General features: G+C 52.8%; 1 protein-coding gene and 1 long non-coding RNA gene across 3 annotated transcripts; one reads left to right on the top strand and one right to left on the bottom strand.

The window, feature by feature from the left end:
- Nucleotides 1-1,870: 1,870 nt before the first annotated feature.
- On the bottom strand, nucleotides 1,871-13,530 carry PHYHIP (phytanoyl-CoA 2-hydroxylase interacting protein). Of its 2 annotated transcripts, XM_054508656.2 has the most exons (5): nucleotides 13,334-13,530; nucleotides 9,448-9,641; nucleotides 8,038-8,212; nucleotides 5,771-5,888; nucleotides 1,871-4,075 (listed from the first exon to the last, which is right to left on the bottom strand). In XM_054508656.2, the coding sequence occupies exons 2-5, from the start codon at nucleotides 9,610-9,612 to the stop codon at nucleotides 3,541-3,543; spliced, it is 993 nt and encodes a 330-aa protein (XP_054364631.1). In that variant the 5' UTR covers nucleotides 9,613-9,641; nucleotides 13,334-13,530; the 3' UTR covers nucleotides 1,871-3,540. The 2 variants fall into 2 exon arrangements, with proteins under 2 accessions (XP_054364631.1, XP_045735272.2); XM_045879316.3 differs by lacking the exon at nucleotides 13,334-13,530 and having other exon boundaries at nucleotides 9,448-10,374.
- Nucleotides 3,700-7,987, top strand: LOC135363685 (uncharacterized). Its single transcript, XR_010409665.1, has 3 exons — nucleotides 3,700-3,837; nucleotides 3,980-4,044; nucleotides 4,465-7,987. It is a non-coding gene; the product is annotated as an uncharacterized LOC135363685 (long non-coding RNA).
- Nucleotides 13,531-20,248: the final 6,718 nt, after the last annotated feature.

Here is a 20,248-nt window from a genome sequence, read left to right as displayed (position 1 = left end):
ATTTGGGGGAATGGTCCCTCCTCATCCCTTTCCTTGGGACCCCAGCCACCTTTTTTCCTAACATGGAGAAGAGACACATACCAAAACCATACGAAACTGTGAGGGTCCTCAGAGCTGGCTCCTCCCTGCCCACTACCTTGGGGAGACTGTCATCCATCCAAGATGAAAAGAAAGATGCTGGCCCAGTAGGGAAGGAATGGGCAGAGCGGAGAGACAGAGACCGACAGCTGGGGGCACGAGGGCACGTAGCCATGTGTATGCGTTGGGTGGGTCTGTGTGTTTGTGCCCGCACGGCAGAGCACCCCGCTTGTAACCCGGAGGCACCCCGTGGTGGCCACTGCCTCATTTTCCCTCCCTGCCTGCATTGGAGCAGGGCTAACTTGGGGCCCTCGGCCGGATGGTGGCAGCTACAGTCCAGGGTTATCCCTCACTTTGTGGCTCTCTGTGGCAGCCATGTGTGTCTTCTAAATCCAGTCTAGGGAGGTGGTGTGTGTGTGTGTGTGTGTGTGTGCGCGCACGCCCATGCACACACACTCGCACGTAGACCTCTCTCCCTCCACCAGGTCAGATTAGAGGGACAGGGGCCAGAAGGGACCTCAGGGCAGATTCCAGCCAGTGCCCTGACCCAGCTCTGACAAGCGCCTCCAGCAACCGGAGAGCAGAGCAGAGCAGCCATCTGGAGAGAGCAACGAGAAGCAGGCTCTCTGGGGAAAACTACGTGCGGCCCCACCCCCACCCCCCCCTCAGTTCGCTGCCTTCATCCCCCACTAAAGAGGACACTGGGAGCCAATCTTTCCCTAAGAAACCCAGAGGGTTCACAAAAGGAAGACTGAAGCCTGCACCTCTGAAGGATTCTGAAAACCCCTCTAGGGTGGGGTGGGGGTCTCCTGACCAGAGGAGGGAAGGATGGGCCCTGGAGGTCATTCCCTGTCTGTGGAATTCTGGACACCCAGTGCTGCCCACTACTCCTTTAAAAGAAGGCTCCTTGGCATTTGTGACTCCACAGCCCCCCCTGGTGTTATTCAGGATCAAGGTGCAGCCTTGATCAGCCAGAAGAGATGGAGAGGGGAGACCCTTGAGAGGGCCAAGCGCTGAGACCAGCCTGCCCATAGTCTTACTGCTCAGGCGGCTCCTGGCAGACACTAGGGGAGACAGGACAGTGGAATGGGAAGATTCCAGCTTCTGAATCCAATCCAGGCACTGTTGCCTACCAGCTGTAAGACATGGGCAAGCCTTTTATTTAACTTTTTTGTGCCTCAGTTTCTTCATCTGTTAAATGGGAATACTATGGCAGAGGGCCACTGTGAAGACTACATAAGCTGATGTGTGTGAAAGCACTTGGCCAAATGCCTGGCCCATAGTAGGCCCTCAGGAAGCGGTCATTTGCCCTTCAGCATTCCCCTAGCCCAAGGAGGCTGTGCCCCAAGCTCTGGATGACACATGTTCATTTGGTCCTGAGCCAGGCAGTGTCAGTGAGGTGACTCTAATTTTTCTGGAGCTTTTCTACTCCAGCAGAAGATCATTTTAATGAGTCCATAATAATAGACGCAGAGGTGACTCAGATCTGCAAATGAGGAGCCCTGCTGGGGAGGGGAGAGTTGGGCTCTGGGCGAGGGAAATTCAGCAGCATCTGGGTCTGACGCAGTGGCAGGCTGCTGCATTGGGAAGGGCTCCAAATAGGGGACCTTGCTAAGGTCTTCAGATTGCCACACGTTCCCCTCTCATAAGGCCTCAGTTTCCCCTTCCGCAAAGTGCGGGGTAGCACCAAAAGACCTCCAAAGTCCCTTCTAAGCTAGAGATACGGCTTTGCTTTCTGAGCCCTGCCTCCCACAGCAAGATCTGGAACACCTTGGAGACAGTTCCAGATGTCTTGTCCTGGGGGACATCCCCAGTTGAGTTCCTCTGTGATTGTACAACTTGCCTACCCCACCCCTCCCAGAGCTCAAAGAGATTCGGGGCTCTCAGGCCATGGTGGTTTATTGATGCACGTCGCAAGCACAACAAGGCGGGTGTGCCCCCAGCTCAGGACAGACACAGGGCCAGGGGAGAGCAGTGGGCCACCCCCCAGAGCAACGCAGTCAGCAGAGGGGGAAAAGGCCTGGGGGCCCATGACCTCTCCTCCATGCTTCTCCCAGGGCCCCCAGACCTGCTCCGTGCCACCGAGACAGCTGACCACACCACTCCCTGTGGCTACACAAGAGGCGACCAGCTGTCCCACCTGCACCCTTACTGAGATATGGCCTTGTTGGCCTTCTGGCCCCTTCGGTACTTCATCACGGGGATCTGGCTGTCACTGTGGGGGCTGCTGTCCTCTGCCTGCCATCACCTCCACCATCCCCTGAACAGCTAGCTGCCTCCATGCACACCTCCACCTGCCCCCCGACTTGGTTCGTTTATCCCAGGGGTCCACCCTCACCACCCTCATGACCCATACCAAAGTAGGAAATAGGCGAAAACGCTGGGAGGCCCAGGAAGCCATCTCCAAGAACTCCCCAGGGAAGGGGCTCTCTGCCAACGGGCTGGCGGTGGGCAGCAGACGGTGCCGGTGGGCGGGGCGTGAGGTGCGGTGGCAGGGAAGCCACAGTCCCGATCACACGCAGGCAGGGTGCAGTCACGGCCCCGTGGCAGAGAGAGCGAGCAAAGCGCACAGTCAGGCAGGGTGCCGGGGCTCTTGGGAAAGCCCTCAATTCTAGTTCCACACTGGGTCCCCTCGGGGCAGGAGGCGGCCCCCTTCCGGCTGAGAAGGGTTACCTCTGGGTCTCAGGGGTCTCTGGCCCCCTCCTCGACCCCAGTGGCTGCCACCGCAGACCTCAGTGCTCTGAGCAAGGGAGAAGGTACGCTGGGGTACACATCATCTCCAGAGGAGAAAGGAAAAGTCCCAACAGCCCGGAGCCCCCAAAGCCAGGAGGAAAAAGAGGGCCCCTTTCTAGAGGGCAGGTGGAGAAGGGGAGGGACAGCTCTCCCCATGCAGGAAGAGGGTGCTGGGGGGGTCAGAGCGGTGCAGGAGACTATGTATAAAGGGAAAGGGCCAGGCCTGGAGTCAGAAGCCCCCCGGGCCGGCACAGAGGGGAGGGGTATCCTGTGGTTGGCCCTGAGTGGGGTGGGCGGGGCTGGAGAGGAGCACCCGCAGCTCTCTGCAGCGCCTCTGGGGGCGGGCAAGCAACACTTGGGCTCTGGCCCGGGGTGGCTGCTCAGCGACAGCCCCCAGGCTGTAAGTTTCCATGAGGTGGAGGCCGGGATGAAGCAAGAAACAGCAGGACAGGGAAACCAGGAATGGGGAAATCTTCAGAAATCTACCCTCCTTCCACCAACCTACGGAGGCTAAGAAGCATTACCAAGTCCACCAGGGGTGAATAGGCCACGCCTACCAAGGGGACACCCTCTGTTGCCTCTAATGCCACGGGGTGGGAAAGGGGGAGGCTGTGGCGTGGAGGGAGCTGGGGGGGGGGCAGGGGAGAGAAAGCCAGCTCCCTGAACCTATGCCACCCATCGCCACCCTGCCTGTCATCTCTCCCTAGCCCCCCAGCTCCCCAGGAGTCCCTAGCGGCCCACACTGATGTTGCAGGTCTTGCAGCTGGGGTCTTTCTTGGCGTCAGCAGTGGACAGGCTCATGAGCTGGTGCCCGCTGATCTCCCCCAGGGTGCCCAGGGACAGGTCAACGGGCTCGGTATAGATGATCTCCAGGATGAGGTCCTGGGCATGGCGGAAGATCAGCTCCCCATCCTCCACGCTGCAGGTCAGGAACTTGTTGCAGGCAATGTCCAGGAGGGGCAGGCGGTCACGGCAGAAGCGGTCCCCCAGGGAGCCTTTGGGGGCCAGCACCAGAATGGCATAGTGGTAAGCTGTGTACATACAGTAGAAGTCCGCAAAGTAGAGGTTGGTGCTGGGGTTGAAAAGGCGCTGGGCAGGGATCTGGAAGCGCCAGCGGCCATAGGGGGAGTCCTGAGGAGGCTGGCCTGTGTTGAACTCTGTGTTGCAGCTGAAGAAGACCCCGTGGAGCATGCCGCTGGTTGGGGAGCCATGGCTGCCGCTGTTGTCCTTCAGGTAGGGCTGCAGCATGTTCCCGCAGTGGGTCCTACCCACCCCGGGGAAAAATGCCAAAGGGAAGAGAAAATGCCGCTGGTTAGCTGGGCTGACGCTTGGCTGCTGTGTGTGGTTGAGAAGGAAGCCAGCCCAGCTCCCAGCTCTCCCACCAGCTGCCGCCTCCATCAGTCGCAAATAGAACATTCCAGAATGTGAGAGCAGGGAGAGCCCTGGAGATGGGCTGATGCAAGCCACTCCTTCACAGAGGAGAGGTCTGAACCTACCACTCCCCATCTTAAAACCCTTTGATGGAGCTTTCATGAAAAGCAAGGCCATCAAGGTCTGGTCTTTCTGACCCCACCTCCCACCACCCCCACGCCCACAAGTAACATTCTCCAGCCACACGTGAACCCCAACTTTCCTGCCTCTGTGCCTTTGCAGTGCTCTTCCCTCTGCCTGGACTGCCTTTCCCTGGACCTCTCTTCACCTGGCCCAGCAAACTCCTAATCATCCTTCCAGGCCCAGCACAGGTGTCCCCTCCTCTCCAAAATCTTCATCAGGAACATCAGGCACTTGTATTCAACAAAACTTTGCCTACTACGTGCAGGTACTGAATTTTACCCAACAATCACACGTACTTCTTACATTCCGTCTGTCTGTACTGTCCCGCTGATAGACTCTGAGGTTTTCAAGAGGGGGGACTCTGCCCTTTATTCATCTTTACATCCTGGCACATATGGGTGCTTTCTCTCTCTTGCGTGCTTGCTGAGAAAGGAGCTGGAACTGGGCCAGTGTGCTCACCACTCACCTTGCTGCCTCTCTTCTTTAGTACAAAAACCAAAGACCCCATTAGCTCCCTGCCATGCTGGGGTAGGGTGGGAGCACCCCACCCCCAGCTGAATGCAATGACAAAGACAGTAAGACTAACAGGTTGCCCTAGCCCAGCCTTAGAAGGACATGGACTTGGGGCGGTGTCAGCAGGCCTGGGGAGGGTGGGCAGCCCCAGACCCGGCTTCACCCTTGCCAGGTCCTGGATGTCCCAGGTGACTAGTGACTTACTGGCTCTCTGCGCCTCAGGCTCCCCATCTGTAGGCTGAAAGGGTTGGACCAGATCATCAATTGGATCAAATATTTTTGGACTACAGAGCCCCTCTCTTTCTTCCCCAAAAGATATTATACATAGGCAGTTGATAAGCAGTGAAATTGAAGCTGCTCCAGTTGATCGATAGATGTGGGGCCCACCGAGCCTTACCCTAATTTCCTCAACAACCCCTCAATACCCCCCTAAAATGCCCTGTGACACCTCCCTGGAGTCTCCAGCCTCCGCAGCACACAGTTTGAAAACTAGGACCCTTCATGCACAGAATCCTCTCACCCTGTGCTCCCCTCACCACCTCCCCCTGGGACCCAGGGCCTGAACTGGAGAGACAGCTGACCCTTGGCATTAGAAGCCAGTGAAAGGAACTGTCCCAAAGGAGGAGCAAACCCAAGATCTTGTTCACCCAGGCCAGTTCGCATGGTTCCCCCAGGCATCCCCATCCTGAGAGCTCTCTCCTCCCCTGGAGCCCAATCCCCAGCAGCCAGCCATCCCCCCAGAGCCAGCCTGTGATAAGAGGCCATAGGGACTCCATAGGAGGGTCTGGCAAAGACAAGGTGGGCGTGACATCAGACAGCCAGGGCTGTCCAGGCAAAGCAGAGCCAGGGGCGGAAGGCGAGACCCAGGCCCCTGCTGGGGGCCACGCCGTACCTGGCGTGCTGGAAGTACTCCTTGTGGTGGTTGCGGTAGAAGACGGAGAAGCGGAGCATGCGGCCTGCAATCTGCTCAGCCTTCTCCTGCAGCTGGGCCAGGTGCTCCTTGGCATAATCTGCAAGAGTCCCGGCTGGTAAGGGCCAGGCTGGGTATCACAGCCTCATGCCCCCACACTCACCCACTGCACACGGAGTATGTCAGCCCACCTCCGTCCTCAGAGCAACAGGGGATACCAAACAGTCACAGCACCTTGGACCACATAGGAGCAAGCCAGGTGGCCCAGCTGGGAACATGGACAGCTGGATGCTGTTTGTCCTCATCACCCCTGCACTCTCATTGCCAGAGGCTCAGCTCTCTGAGTCAGAAAGGGGCAGGGGCTGCCCAGTTAGACAGTCATGCTGGGGGCTCCAGGAGCTGTGATCCCTGGCCATCCTCATGTGAAGAACACCAGCAAGCAAAAGAAGGATTGAGAGGGAAGAATTTGAGGTCCCCTAGGGGGAGCTCCCCAAATCCAGCAGGTAGAAGGCCATCCATACCACCCGCACGGAAGCCAGTTGTCATTATAGGTAGGGGCTCACGAGGGGCCTGCTGAGCACTGACGTGAGTGGGTAGCCAGAGCAGGGTCGGAGGCAGTGACTGCTTCGGCATCCTGGGAGAAGCAGGGAAGGCTGGAGACAGGATGGTAAGACCAGACACTTCCCAGGGCCAGGACCAGCGTCTGGGGCCCTGAGGCTCAGGCAGGGCTGCTGCCAGCCAAGACAGGGCCTTTGTACAAATTAGAAAAAGGTGCCCTTTCCTCCTTGCTGATGCAGCCCTGGCCAGGGTGCTGGGTTTGGCAAGAGTAGTGGGAACTGGACTGCAGCCATCCCCAGCTCCCCAGTTTGAATTAAACTCCCACTACATGTGGAGTTCTGGGGTAAACCAAGAGGCTTTTCCCGCAAGGAGTGGGAGCACCTCCAGAGTGGGGTTTTGCATCCGAGCTAAGAAAAAGCACCGCTCGAAAAAGAATGGCAACTCAAGGAGACTTAGGGCATGGGCCTTGGCAGAGGATGGAGCCAGCAGCCTCAGAGGCCCGGGGCTAGGAATGTTCCCTGCCCCTTCCTTGTGACAGAGAGAGATCTGGAGCGGTTCCCCCTGTGGACACCTAAAGAGTGGACTATTTGTGGGGCAGATCCTGGGTCATCCATTACCAGGTACACATAAGCCTGGTGCTTGTTCATACTGGAATTTGCCAACTTAATTCTGCGAAGAGGGTTTGCAGGACCCCTAAGTAGGGGTCAGGTTCCCAGGCTAAGTGGGGGCTCAGGATGAGCAAATGGGATTATTATTATTATTACTTACTGACTGTCCTTCGACCTATCATGGATAAACAAAGTGTGGTCTATACATACAACGGGGTATTATTGAGCCTTAAAAAGGAAGGACATTCTGACACATGCTCAACATGGATGAACCTTGAGGACATGATGCCGAGTGAAATAACGGAACTAATGCTCCAGTCACAGAAGGACAAATGCTGCATGATCTCCCTCGCAGGAGCTACCGAGAGGAGTCAAAGTTACAGAGACACAAGTGAAATGGTGGTTGCCAGGGGCTGAAGTGAGGAGGAGAGCTGTCGTGCAGTGGGTGTAGAGTTTCAGTTTGGGAAGATGACAAAGTTCTGGAGATTGGTTGCACAACCACTGTGAACGTACTTAATACTACTGACCCATACGCTTAACTGGTTAAAACGGGAAACTTTGTGTTATGGGTATTTTACCACAATTCAAAACAGCATGCTTGCCCCGAGCCCGAAAAGGAAGTGCATCCCTGTTCGGAAGCGGTGTTGGCAGCCCAACTAGCAGTGATGACGTCTGCCTCCCTCCCTCTCCATGTCAGACTGTGGGCTTGGCGGGGGGCGGGGGCGGATCTCATTGGGGTGCCTCCCTGATGGCCGAAGCATGGTGCCCGCGTTCAGCAGGTGCTCATAGCGTCTGCTGGGTTAAGACGCAGCCCCCTCCCGACCCTAACTAAGACCGATGTGTCAGGGCGCCTGGGTGGCTCAGTTGGTTAAGCGACTGCCTTCGGCTCGGGTCATGATCCTGGAGTCCCGGGATCGAGTCCCGCATCGGGCTCCCTGCTCAGCTGGGGGTCTGCTTCTCCCTCTGACCCTCTTCCCTCTCGTGCTCTCTGTCTCTCATTCTCTCTCAAATAAATAAATAAAATCTTTAAAAAAAAAAAAAAAAAGACCGATGTGTCAAAGCAGTGAGACAGCACGGCCTCACCCCCGGTGCAGAACTCCACCGTCTCGCTCCAGCCGGACACGAGGTACTCCCCGTCACTCTGCTTCACGGCCGTCTGCACAGCCACGCTGTACTCCGTGCGGGGGCTCAGGAACCAGTGGCCTCTTACTGTCATGGGCAGTGGCACGGCTTTGGCCACAAGCTTGGTGGGGACATCCTGAGAAATGGGATGCAGAAGAGCCGAGAGTCAAACTGGGGGTCGCGCCCAATCTTGGCATTCCTCCAGACCTCACGCTCCCCAGATGGCCCCTAGGCTGCCCGAGGAGGGCCAAAATCTCAGAGATTCAATGGCTCGGCGCCCTGGCCACCATTTTCCTGCGGAAGCAAGCAGTGGCCATTGGGAAGGCCATACAGATACCCCCCAGCCCTTTACCCCTCAGTAATGCCCCCTGATGCCCGTTCTCTTGGGAACTAAGGAGAAAGGCCATGGGGGTGGAGGCCGAAAAGTTGAGGGCGGCGAGACCTCCGTTTTTGAGGGAGACTTCGAGAGCTCTGCACACTGCAGTGCCGTCTCCACGGCAACGGCAAATGCTGAGAGCCAGGGAGGAAGGGAAAATATGCCTTATTCTTTGGGGGGGGAGGGTTAAGGGGGTGGTGTTGAACATTCACGTCACCGTGGCAACTGGCCTGCCAAAAGACACCCAGATCGAGAGAGCCAGTTCCAAAGAGAGAGAGGGTGAGTAACCCACATGATGCAGTCGTCGTGGGAACCAGCTCCTTCCCACCTCACTCTTCCCCCTTCCTCTCTGCCAGCTTGAGGAGATGGGAGCCTTCTTCCCACCCACCCCCATCCCGGCTTTAACCCAGGGAAAGGACACCCCAGCCAGCAGAGGACTCTCCCATGCTGCTTTCTTAAACCCAGCCACCAGTAGGCCGGAGGGCCAGGGGCAGAGAGGATCACGGCGGCCCAAGAGGGAGGGGTCAATGAGGACCAAGCAAAGGGCCCCAGCCCTCCCATGGCCTATGTTGCCCACACAGTCAACAATAAAGCTGCTTCCTGAGTCGGGGGCTTTGTCATACCCTGAGACTCCAGCCCCCGGTGTGATGTCTGTGGCCCCCCTCAGGTTTTCCTGCCCTGTCTGAAGCCCAAGTCGTGATGCTGATAATGGCGTTCACGGGGGCTGGGCCCCAAGCCAGACACCACGCAAACATTACCTCACTGAAGCCTCTCACAAGCCTGCGGGGGCTGGCATTATTATTCCCTTTTTACCAGTGAGGGAACTTGGGCTCAGTGAGGCTAAATAACTTTCCTAAGATTACACTGGGAGAAGAGCCTGGGTTTGAACCAGGCCTGTCGGACTCCCAACCATCACCCACCAGCAAGCGCTCCATTACCCTGCCTCCTTCAAGGAGGGGTATGAGCAAGAGGCCCTCTGCGCACCCTCCACTCACCCGGTGCTTGAACTTGTTGGAGTTCTTGTTCTCCTTCTTGTTAAGGTCAATGAAGTAATGGGTGACCCTCTCCAGGTCACTGTTCTCCATGGCCCAGGAGATGCGGAAGGAGTCACAGGTGATGTTGTTGACCTCGATGCTGTGGGGCGTGGACAGCAGCTCCATGCTCCCCTCTGGCTTGGCTCCTGTGGGGACTGAGGGGAGAGGAAGCAGTAGCCCCTTCCTCCCCATCAGAGTTTTCTGGAATGTCTTGTTCCCAGCATCCCTTGCAAATTGGAACCTTGGAAATCCACTGATTGCACCTGCCTCATCAAATCAGATGGGAAGAGTGCATGGGAAGATGGAGGGGTAGGACCAAGGGTGAGATGGGGTATCCCCCCTAGGGGGGCTCTTGGCTCTCCTCAGAGGGGTCTGCAGAGCAGACGGCACCTGACAGGTGGCAGAGGCAGTGGGAATGCTGCAAACACGGGGCAGGACAGATTCACAGCAGATGGAGCCGAGGAGGGGGGCCCTCAGCCAGCAGGCGTGAAAAGAGGAAGGGGTGGGGGTGGAGAGAACTGTATGAGGCTGGGTAGGAGAGATAGGAAGCGCCCACTGAGGAGACCCGTGTGAGGGTTGAGGCGGGCAGAGGGCCCTGGCAGCCAAGAGGCCAAGGGTGCCAGGTCGCTCAGGCTCAGGCCTCCCTTCTCCCTCGGGGTGACTCAGGGAGGGTCACCAAGACCAAGCTGGGAGTCCAAGCGCCACGGAGATGCACGTGGATATGCCAGTGGTGGGAGGAGGCAGCATGGGCCACAGCTCTTCTCCCGCCCCTAACTTTGCAACTATCACTCTTCCCTTTCAGCTGATCCTCTGTTGCTTGACTCGTTTGAATAATTCGTTTTGCCTTTGACATCTACGACAGGCTGATATGTGGCGATAATCGCCCAAGCATCATCTCATGCAAGCCTCGCCATAGGTAGGTACTTTTATTATCCCCATTTTACAGATGAGTTCACTGAGGTTGGGGCGATACCGAGATGCTAGAGGTCATGCAGCTATAAAGTGATTTGAACTCACATCTGACTCCAGAGCCCAAATTCTTTTTTTTTTTTTCAGATCTTTTTTATTTATTTGACAGAAAGACACAGTGAGAGAGGGAACACAAGCAGGGAGAGCGGGAGAGGGAGAAGCAGGCTTCCCGCGGAGCCCGACGCGGGGCTCGATCCCAGCACCCCGGGATCCTGACCTGAGCCGAAGGCAGACGCTTAACGACCGAGCCACCCAGGGGCCCCCAGAGCCCAAACTCTCTATCATTAAGCAAAGGCTGTATGCGCACATGTGAGTGTGTGTGTGATACGTGCCATGTGTATATGCGTAGCTACACATGGTTTCACTGTTATTTATCTTTCTTCCTTCTATCCTTCCCTTTCCAGTAGCTACATTTTCTCTCACCTTTCCTCTTTTCTCACCCCTTCGCTTCCACCTGGGCTGCTAGTCCACACCCTGGCACTCACCTGGGCTTTAGCTAGGAAGAGCCAACTCTGGCCCTGATTGTGGCCTGGCTCTGGGACAGGGTGGGAAGAGAGATGGGGAGGGAGCGGGGCGGGACTGTCTCTGGGACAAGAACACGAACGTGGGTTGGACTAGCTCCCGGGCGTTTGCTTAGTGCCCAGTGGAGCTCGTGGTTTCCCGGTTCATTCCCAAGCCCCGTCCCAGCACACCTCAGCTTTCTGGAATGTTGTTTCCTTTCCTCCCCTTTCTGCTTCTTCTCTCTTTGCCCAGGCGGGAGGGGTGAGGGTACCTTGTGCCTTCGAAAGCAGGGACTTCTATTTATAGCTTCCAGAAGATCCAACCCACACTTGCCTGTCAGTTAATCTGTTGTGGAGCCTGGTATCTCTAAATTCATCCGTGGGCTGCCTGAGTGGCAGGCATAGGGGGAAGGATATGGGTGATGCCCTTCACCCGTTCCAGGGTGCTCCCTGAGCCCATGTTTCCTTTTGGCTTCCTACCCTAAATTATGAGCCTGCCTGTCGTGAAATTTAGCCAAATGTCAGTGGCTTGTGCGCAGGGAATCCTGTGGTAAACAAGCATGGGGGTGCTACCAGGTCCATCCCCGAGAAAAGCAGAATAGGATTGGGAAACAGCTGTATGATAATAAACCAGTTTATAATTCATGGGGACAGATGTGGAGACTGGGGGAGTTGCCATCCTCTGGGCTCCCAGTGAGGAGCTCCCCAGGGAGATACACGCATGCACCCACATGCACACACACACACATGCACCAACACAACACACCAACGCAGACACACTCCCACCCCACAGAGGACCTGAGGGACCACCTCCCACCCACAGCAGATTCAATCTATGCCCACCCCACAGGTGGGCACCTATTTCTGCCTCAATACTCCTCTCCTCAGACTCTCCCTCAGAGACAGGGCCAGCCACGGGGCGGGGGGCTCCGCAGGACCTGGCTCATCCTTTCCTTTCTACAGTTCTAGAAGAGCTAAGATTACTCCCCCGTGCTAGCTTGGGAGAGTGGCCGTGAGTGACACTTGGGAGAACAGCAATGCCAGGGTGGACCAAGGGTGGGTGTGAGCCCCAGTTCTCCAAGCCCATGACTGGGGAAGGTCGGGGTGTGAGGGACAGGTTGAGACAGCACCTGAGGAACAGCCGCACTGCCAAGACAAGCATTACACACCCACACGCAGACGCACACACGCACACATGCACCAAGTGTGCCCACCCACACCTGCCACACAAGACCTGCGCACACCTCCTCGGACCTTCTCGGTCCCACGCACTCACCTACGCACTCAGGTGCCTCCACCCCCTTCCACATTCTAAGAATGTCCCACAGTTTGCCCTCTACAAGCTGTCACCTCCACACAGACCCACACGTGTTGAAGTCCAGAGGCTCACGCACACACATATACGCACACCTTCTCGCAAGCCATATTTGGGGGAAGAAAAAGAAAGCCACAGGCGCCAACATGCACGTGTGCTACCTCCACAGAAGGCATGCGCCCCGTATGCCGGCTTGCACACGCATGTACACTCACACGCACGTCAACCCCTGCCCAGATTCTGGTATTCTCTCTCCAATCTTCTCCAGGCTCGAAGACCCAGACTTTGAAAACGTGGTTTGTCCCTAGCCACACTCTGCCAGCCCTGATCCTCCACACGCCGACAGGTCTGCACACCTACGTGGGTCTGCGCACGGCCAGCGGCTTCTGCCCACGCTCTCCACCTACCTACCCCTTTCTGCTCTGGAGCTGCCCCTCCCCACACAGAAACCCTTGGGTTACATGCACTCCCTCCCTCAACATGTCCTCCCACACCCATGACAAGTGGTATGTCCACCCCATAAATATACTGCCTCACTCTGCCCCCACCCACACAACCCAGAGGCTACTCGGATAAGTGATCCCCCCACACACGTAGCTCACATGTACAAGAAACATATGTCCCTAAACATGCCAGCCAGCAGTGGAAACCCACACAAGAGCCTAAGTGTGTGCATACAGAACTATCTACGCAAGCAAACCTCCAGTGGCCTCGCAAGCATGCATACATGCTGTACACACCGATATCCCTTGCCCATGCCCCTCCAGAAAAGCCACCCACAAGCCGGGGGGGAATCTTCCCCCACCCCACTCTCCCTGTTGGCATCGCTGACTGCAGCAGAATGGTCACGGGGTGACTAACTGTGGTGCCCCTGGGGACGGGACCCAGCTGTTAATCCCTTTGCCAAGGCCCTGGGGGACAGGGGACAAGGTCGTTGGCCCTGGCAATCCAGGTGGGCACCGTGGGCAGTGGCTGGCCCCTGGTGCCCCCAGCTCCTAGCCCCTTACCCCCTCAGTCCCTCTCAGAATTGACAGCGGGATGCTCTGGGAGGAAGGGCACTCACCTGGCTCCACGGGGCTCTGCAGAGGAAGACCTGGAAGGGAGGGAAGGGAGAGCCCTCTGTGCGGACGTGCTCTCCCCAGGGAGAGGGGCAGCGGCGATGCCGGGGTCACAGGCAGCGGCGCTCGCTCGCTCCTCCCGCTCCTCTCGAGGCTGCCAAAGAGGCTTCTTCCATGCCCCGCAGGCAGCTCCTGCCTGGCTCTGCAGCGCACGGCTACTGCCCCCAGACAGGCGATCTTCCCAGCCGAGCGCAAGGGGAGGCAAGAGCGAAATCACAGCAGCGTGGAGGAGAGTGAGAGGCAGAGAAGGCGAGAAAGAACGGGAGAGCCAGACCGAATCTGGCTCCACCAATGGGATCAGAGGCTGCCCAGCGTCAGGTGACAATAAGCAAGCTTGGTCCCTGCTCGCCTGGGCTGGTGGGAGGGGAAAGGGCAGAGGGTCTCCCAGGAAGCTCCGCTGATGTCCTCAGAGACAGCGGCGGTGGCTGCCACTTTTCCCCCCGTTCTTCCAGAACAAGCTGCCCTCAGAAGTCCCTCCAACACACCTCGACTTGGAAATCTCTCGCTTGAATGCAGCCCCCGAACTTTAGGATGCTGGGAGAGGGGTGGGGCTGAGCCCAGAGGCTTGGGAGCCCCCAAACAAGGATTCTGACTGGGGGAAGGGAAGGTGAGCTGTGACGGGAAAGGAGTACGGGGGTTCGTCTTCAGTCCGGATTCTCTCTGCGGGGACTTTGGCTGATCCATGGCTCCATTTTCTTACCAACTCTATCAAAAGATATTACACCCGTAGAAGATCCCCGATCATCTAGGGAGAGTCCTCTGGCTGCTCAGGTGTCCCCAGGGAAAGGAATGAGAGAGAGAGAGAGAGAGAGAGAGAGAGGTTGTGGGGCAGCGAAGGGTGTGCAGAGGCAAGAAAGTGGGGGTGGGAAGAACACACAGGGAGCTTGGAGTGTTCTCATCCCAACCAACCATCTGGGCTACGGAGAATACTATCTGCTCTCTTATTGACAGGCGGCTTTTCTACCACCCGATGAAAACCTCAGAGACGCCACTGTGAAGAGCACTCAAGGAAATCTGAATCAAACAACCAACAGTGACAAGAGTATGCACAGTGTGGAAAAGCATGGGCTTTACAGTCAGACAGATTTGGTTAAAATTCCAGTTCTATCACTTTCTAGCTGGGTGATCTTGGACAAGTTACTCAACCTCTCAGAGCTTCGATTTCTTCATCTGTCAAATGAGACAATAAATACTGAATGAGAAATTATGTAAATCACTCAGCTGTGGGCCTGGTACAAAAGAAGGGCCCAGTGACCCATCAGAACTGTTGTCATTGCCATCATTATTAATAGTGTCTGCCTGCAAGGAGCCCGTGGTCTTTTAGGGGGAGGAAAGGTGGACATAAAGAACAAGAAATATACAACCAAATTGCAGGGTACAGATAAGGATTCAGAGAAGGAGGAGTCAGAACCAGCTGGAGTCCAGCCAGAGCACAGCCAAGAGGGGACTGTGGAAGCAGGAACATGGTGGGGGGTGGGGAGGGCTTGGTGCAGGGGCAGCGGGCGGACCTGTCAGGTTCTGGCTAAGGGCTCAGAGTGCCATAGAAGGCATGAGCTGAGTGCAAGGGACACTCACCGAGAGGGACTTGGGGGCTGCAGACATCAGCAAGCAGCAAAGGTTAGAGGAGGTGACAGTGGAGCAAACGTGAATATTTTACAGAAAGCAAAGACAAGCAGAAGCCAATCCTTCCCTAAATGGGTGTGGAGAACCCAAGCAAGTTTGGTCAGATCCTGAACCACAGAATGCAGCATGGTGCATTACACCGAGACAGGATTAAGCACTCCCTTGGCCAAACATAAGTAGGTCCTGCCCCTCACACACCTACACAGAAATGTTGCAATTTTGAAGGGATGCAAAACGTAGTCTCATGGTTATGGCCAGCACCAGACATCTGGACCAAAACTTGGCCCTACAACTAACCTGAGGGTTGGTGTGAGCAAAAGTCAGGTTCTCTGAGACTCGGTTCCCCCCTTAAAAGGAAGACGTGTCCTAGCACAGCTCTGCCTCCCACCTTCCCAGGATGGCACGCGGAGTGCGCATGAGATCATGTGTCCCAAGGGTGAACAGTAGCCAACTGAATGCGCTTTTGTGGAGCTGTGTGATAGCCTCAGGGGAAGGCACAGACCCTATCAGGGCTTCTGCTGCTTCCTACCTCTGAGGACTGCTCTTCAAATCACATGAGAAAACACATGGGGAGAAGAGAGCTTAACAACTCAAATAGAATGAACGCTATGTGAAACCAGACAACTGTCCAGATGCCCTTCTGCTGCAGTTTTATTTTTAATAGCTTTTTATTACACAAGGAATACATGATCACAATAGAAAGATGAGAAATTTTGATTCTAAAATTGAAGAGAGAAAATCATTCATTTCCCCCACCATTCAGATATATATTTTATTAACAAAAATAGAAAGTGTAAATACTGTTTTATAACCTGCCTTTTTCACTTACCAATACCTTTTCTGTTCATTACATAGTCTTTCTACAGTATTGTTTTAAATTGCTGTGTATGGTTCTATTGTCAGGTCATACTCCAATCCCCTAATCTACAATGAATATTTTGCTTTTTCTCCATTCTAGACAACACTGCAATGGACAATCTTACAGCAAAACTCTGCCCACACCTTAATTATATCTCCAATAAGGGCGCCTGGGTGGCTCAGTTGGTTAAGCGACTGCCTTCGGCTCAGGTCATGATCCTGGAGTCCCGGGATCGAGTCCCGCATTGGGCTCCCTGCTCGGCAGGGAGTCTGCTTCTCCCTCTGACCCTCCTCCTTCTCATGCTCTCTGTCTCTCATTCTCTCTCTCGCAAATAAATACAATCTTGAAAAAAAAATTGTATCTCCAATAAAATATTCAAGGGTATAGACCTTATTTGGATACTGACCTAAACTGTTAAAAAAAGAAAACCCTATGTGACAATTGGGCAATTTGAATACTAAGGGGGTATTTGATAGTATTTAAGAATGATACTCTGATAATGATATTTTATGGTTATTTTTAAAAAGAATATCCTTCAGAGATACATACTATAATATTTATGAGTGAATGACATGATATCTGTGACCTATTTAAAAATAATCTGGAGGGGCGCCTGGGTGGCTCAGTCGTTAAGTGTCTGCCTTCGGCTCAGGTCATGATCCCAGGGTCCTGGGATCCAGCCCGGCATTGGGCTCCCTGCTCCGCGGGAAACCTGCTTCTCCCTCTCCCTCTCCCCCTGCTTGTGTTCCCTCTCTCTCTGTGTCTCTCTCTGTCAAATAAATAAATAAAATCTTTAGCATGGACAGGTGAAACAAGATTGGCATGGCCACAGATAACTGTTGAAGCTGGGTACTTGGAGATCCAATAAGCTATTCTCTGCACTTTTGTGCATGCCTGGAAGTTTCCATATTTAATATTATATCTAGAGTATGATTACAATAATAACAAAAGCAATTTTACCATTATTATTAATTTTATTATTTTATTGTTAAACACCAAGACCCTATGAATGGGATTCTCACCACAGCCTTGAGAGGTGGAACTATCAACCTTATCTTAAAAGAGTTGGCGGTGGGAAATGAGACTCAGCCCATAAGAGGCAAAACTATGTTCAAAATCATGTCTGAGTACAAGGGCTGGGTTCTTCATGGTAGAAGGACATAGAGCAAATAGAGTGTGAGGCAATAGATAGAAGCTGTAAGTGAAAAAGACCTACAGTCTTAATACTGTTTGTGAATTTTATAGACTCAAAATGTTTACCTGTATTTCCTCATGGTTGAGCTAAGTGCGGGGATTTCCAGGGCCAATGAATGCAGACACATCCAGACAGCTCATAAAAACCACTTTGTTCATTTACATGTGTTGGCAATGACAGGAGTGGGCAGTGATTGTGTATAAGAACTGTATGGATTTCTCAGTGCTTATTTGATTTATCGTTTTGAAATTATATTTAGACCTCTTACAACCCTCACTACTTTGAACTTTTTAAGTTTTTTTAGCTGTTTTTTACTTAAATATTTAACAAATTTAAGATGGGAAAAATGCTGAATTATATTTAAGCACACTGAAAAGCTATAGAAGAGACACTAATGAAATGTTGGAGGGGCAAAAAGAAACTTCAAGGGACAAAGACCAAGAACAATGAAGAAAGAATCACAAGCCCAATAAGAAGTGGAAGGACTGATAGGATGAATCCACGGTACTGGAATAGTCACCGAGCTATACCCAGAGGGGAAGAGCACAATGTAGAAGCTATGGAATACCACTGGGCACTTCTTGGCAAGATACCAGGGACAAGACTTAAACGTAACAGATACACAAACTGCCGCCAGGACACAAAGCCTTCCCTCCACTCGCTCAGTATTTGCTTACTTATTTACTTACTGCATTAAGCAACCTGCATACAGAGAACCTATAGAGAAGACATATGGACATGTGCAATGCAAGGATGGCTTTTACATCAGTGGTGCTAAAGTTAAATCACTTGTACAATCCACCTGGAAACAATACACCCTTTTATTTCTCTAATGCACATCTGGATTTGCTACTTGGTCTCAACACAAACTGGAATTTATTCGTTCATTCAACAAAAATTTATTGGGTGCTTACTCTGTGTCGGGTATTGTTTCAGGCAGTGAGGATACTGTAGTGAAGGAGGAAAATAAGTCCCTGCTCCTTTGGGGCTTTCTTTCTGGTCGGGGGGAAGACGGAGAGACAAACAAATTCTAGAGTCTATTAGGTGATAGTGTCATAGAGAAAAAGAAGTCAGTAAATAGGAATACGGAATGTCATGGGGGAGGTTACAATTTTTAATAATGCCATCAAAGAAGGCCTCCTTGAAAAAGTGACTTTGGGATAAAGAAAAAAAAATTATTGAAGAGAGGAGGACAGCCACGCAGAATTACATGGGGGAAGGGCATTCCAGGTAGCAGGTGCAGAGGCCCTGAAGAGGGAGCATGCCAGATTGTTCTGGATAGAGCAAGGGACAGGTGCAGTTGGAGCAGAGTGAGTGAGGGGTGTGTGGTAGGAGTTAAGGACAGATAGATGGTGGGTGGAGGGACAGATTAGGTAGGGCTTGTATAGGCCAGTCTAAATTCTCTGGTTTCTACTCTGAAATGGGAAGCCTCTGGGAAGTCGAGAGCAGAGATGTCACCTGATGTGAAATATGTTAATTATGCTATGTTACAACTAAACTGACAGGACCCAGGTGGAAGCAGGGAGGTCAGTTAGGAGGCTATTAAAATAATCGTAGCAGAAGAAGAAGAAGAAGAAGAAGAAGAAGAAGAAGAAGAAGAAGAAGAAGAAGAAGAAGAAGAAGAAGAAGAAGAAGAAGAAGAAGGGGAAGAAGAAGGAGAAAGAAGAAGAAGAAGAAGAAGAAGAAGGAGGAGGAGGAGGAGGAGGCAGAGAAAGAGGAGGAGAAGAAGAAGAAGAAGAGATGATGGCCAGGCCCAGGGTGTCATGTGAATGTGGTGAGAAGTGGTAAGATTCTGGAAAAGCTGATGTACTGGATGTGTCACATGAGAAAAAGACAGGAGTGAAGAATAACTGCAAAATTTTGACTTGAATGGCTAGAAGGATGGGGTTGCCACGTACTGAGATGGGGAACATTTCGAAGTAGGTTGAGGAGGGAATCAAAAGTTTGAATGTGGATGTAGGTTTGAGATGCCTTGTAGAAATCCAAGTGGAAGGGTGGGATAGGCAGAAATACACATTGGTGTTCAGAGAGGTCCATATTGAGATAAGCACTGAGGAGTCATCAGCATTCAGCACAGGGTTTGAAGCTGAGAAACTTGAAACAGAGCCAAAGGAGTAAGTATAAAGAAAAAAGGGAAGAGTTCTGAGGACTGAATCCTAGGGTTCTTCAGTGTTCCGAGGTCAAGGAGATGAGAAGGAACCAGCAAATAATGGCCTGCAAAATGATGCAAACAAATCAGGAGAAATTACTCATAGAGAACATGTAATGGCTTGAGCTTGGATAGCATTTTCATACCACACATTCCTTTTCTTCTACTGACACATATTCAAAACAGTTTCTTATTCATTTAGTATTCCCAATGCCCAACAAGATTTCACAGAAACAGTCTTGACAGAATCTGTTTACACCTTCTGAATTCTGCATTTAGAACAAAAAAACTATATTTGCTCTTAAGAGTTTAATTATTAATTTCATTAAGTTATCAGACAACAATAAGATTATCACCTTTACTATGAAATATGTAGAAATAAAATGTTATTAATAACAATTAAGATCTGCTAGAATCACAGATGCGATGACATGGGGTTCAGCTGGTAAGGATTTACTAGTTTCTTTTGAGGCTAGATAAAAGAATATACACCCTTTGGAAGAAAACAGAGGGGGAGGTGTTAGAGCAAATAAAGAAAGGAGAATGGTGTGGGGCATCTGGGTGGCTCAGTCGGATAAGCCTCTGACTCTTGATTTCAGTTCAGGTCATGATCTCAGGGTCGTGAGATTGAGCCCTGTGCCAAGCCTGCAGCTCTGCCCTTAGCAGGGAGTTTGCTGGAGATTCTCTCTCTCCCTCCCCCACCCCACCTCCCCACCCCCGTGTGGGTGCACACTCTCTCTCTCTTAAAAAAAAAAGAGAGAGAGAGAGAAAAGAAAGGAGAATGGTGCCAAAAGTATATTAGCCTAATTAGAGGGAACACTGGAGAATATTCTTAATGGGAAATTATAGTAACTGTTGTTAGGAAGCAAGCCCCCAAATGTTAAAGATAGAAGTCTTGATTTTTAAGTCTTCTCTCCTCTTGTCTTGTTGGGGTGAAAAATTTTGCAGAAATCCAATCAGGATTGCAGGAAGGAAACTGCTTTCCTGGTTAACAGGAAACTGGTTAAAGGAATTATGGTGCAAGACAACAATGT

This window comes from Mirounga angustirostris, unplaced genomic scaffold, assembly GCF_029215605.1.
Source record: "Mirounga angustirostris isolate CCGP_5_RB_7025 unplaced genomic scaffold, mMirAng1.0.hap1 SCAF_2, whole genome shotgun sequence".
NCBI classification, from domain to species: Eukaryota; Metazoa; Chordata; class Mammalia; order Carnivora; family Phocidae; genus Mirounga; species Mirounga angustirostris.
Note: the sequence above shows the minus strand (reverse complement) of the source record. Positions and strands in the feature narration are given on the sequence as shown.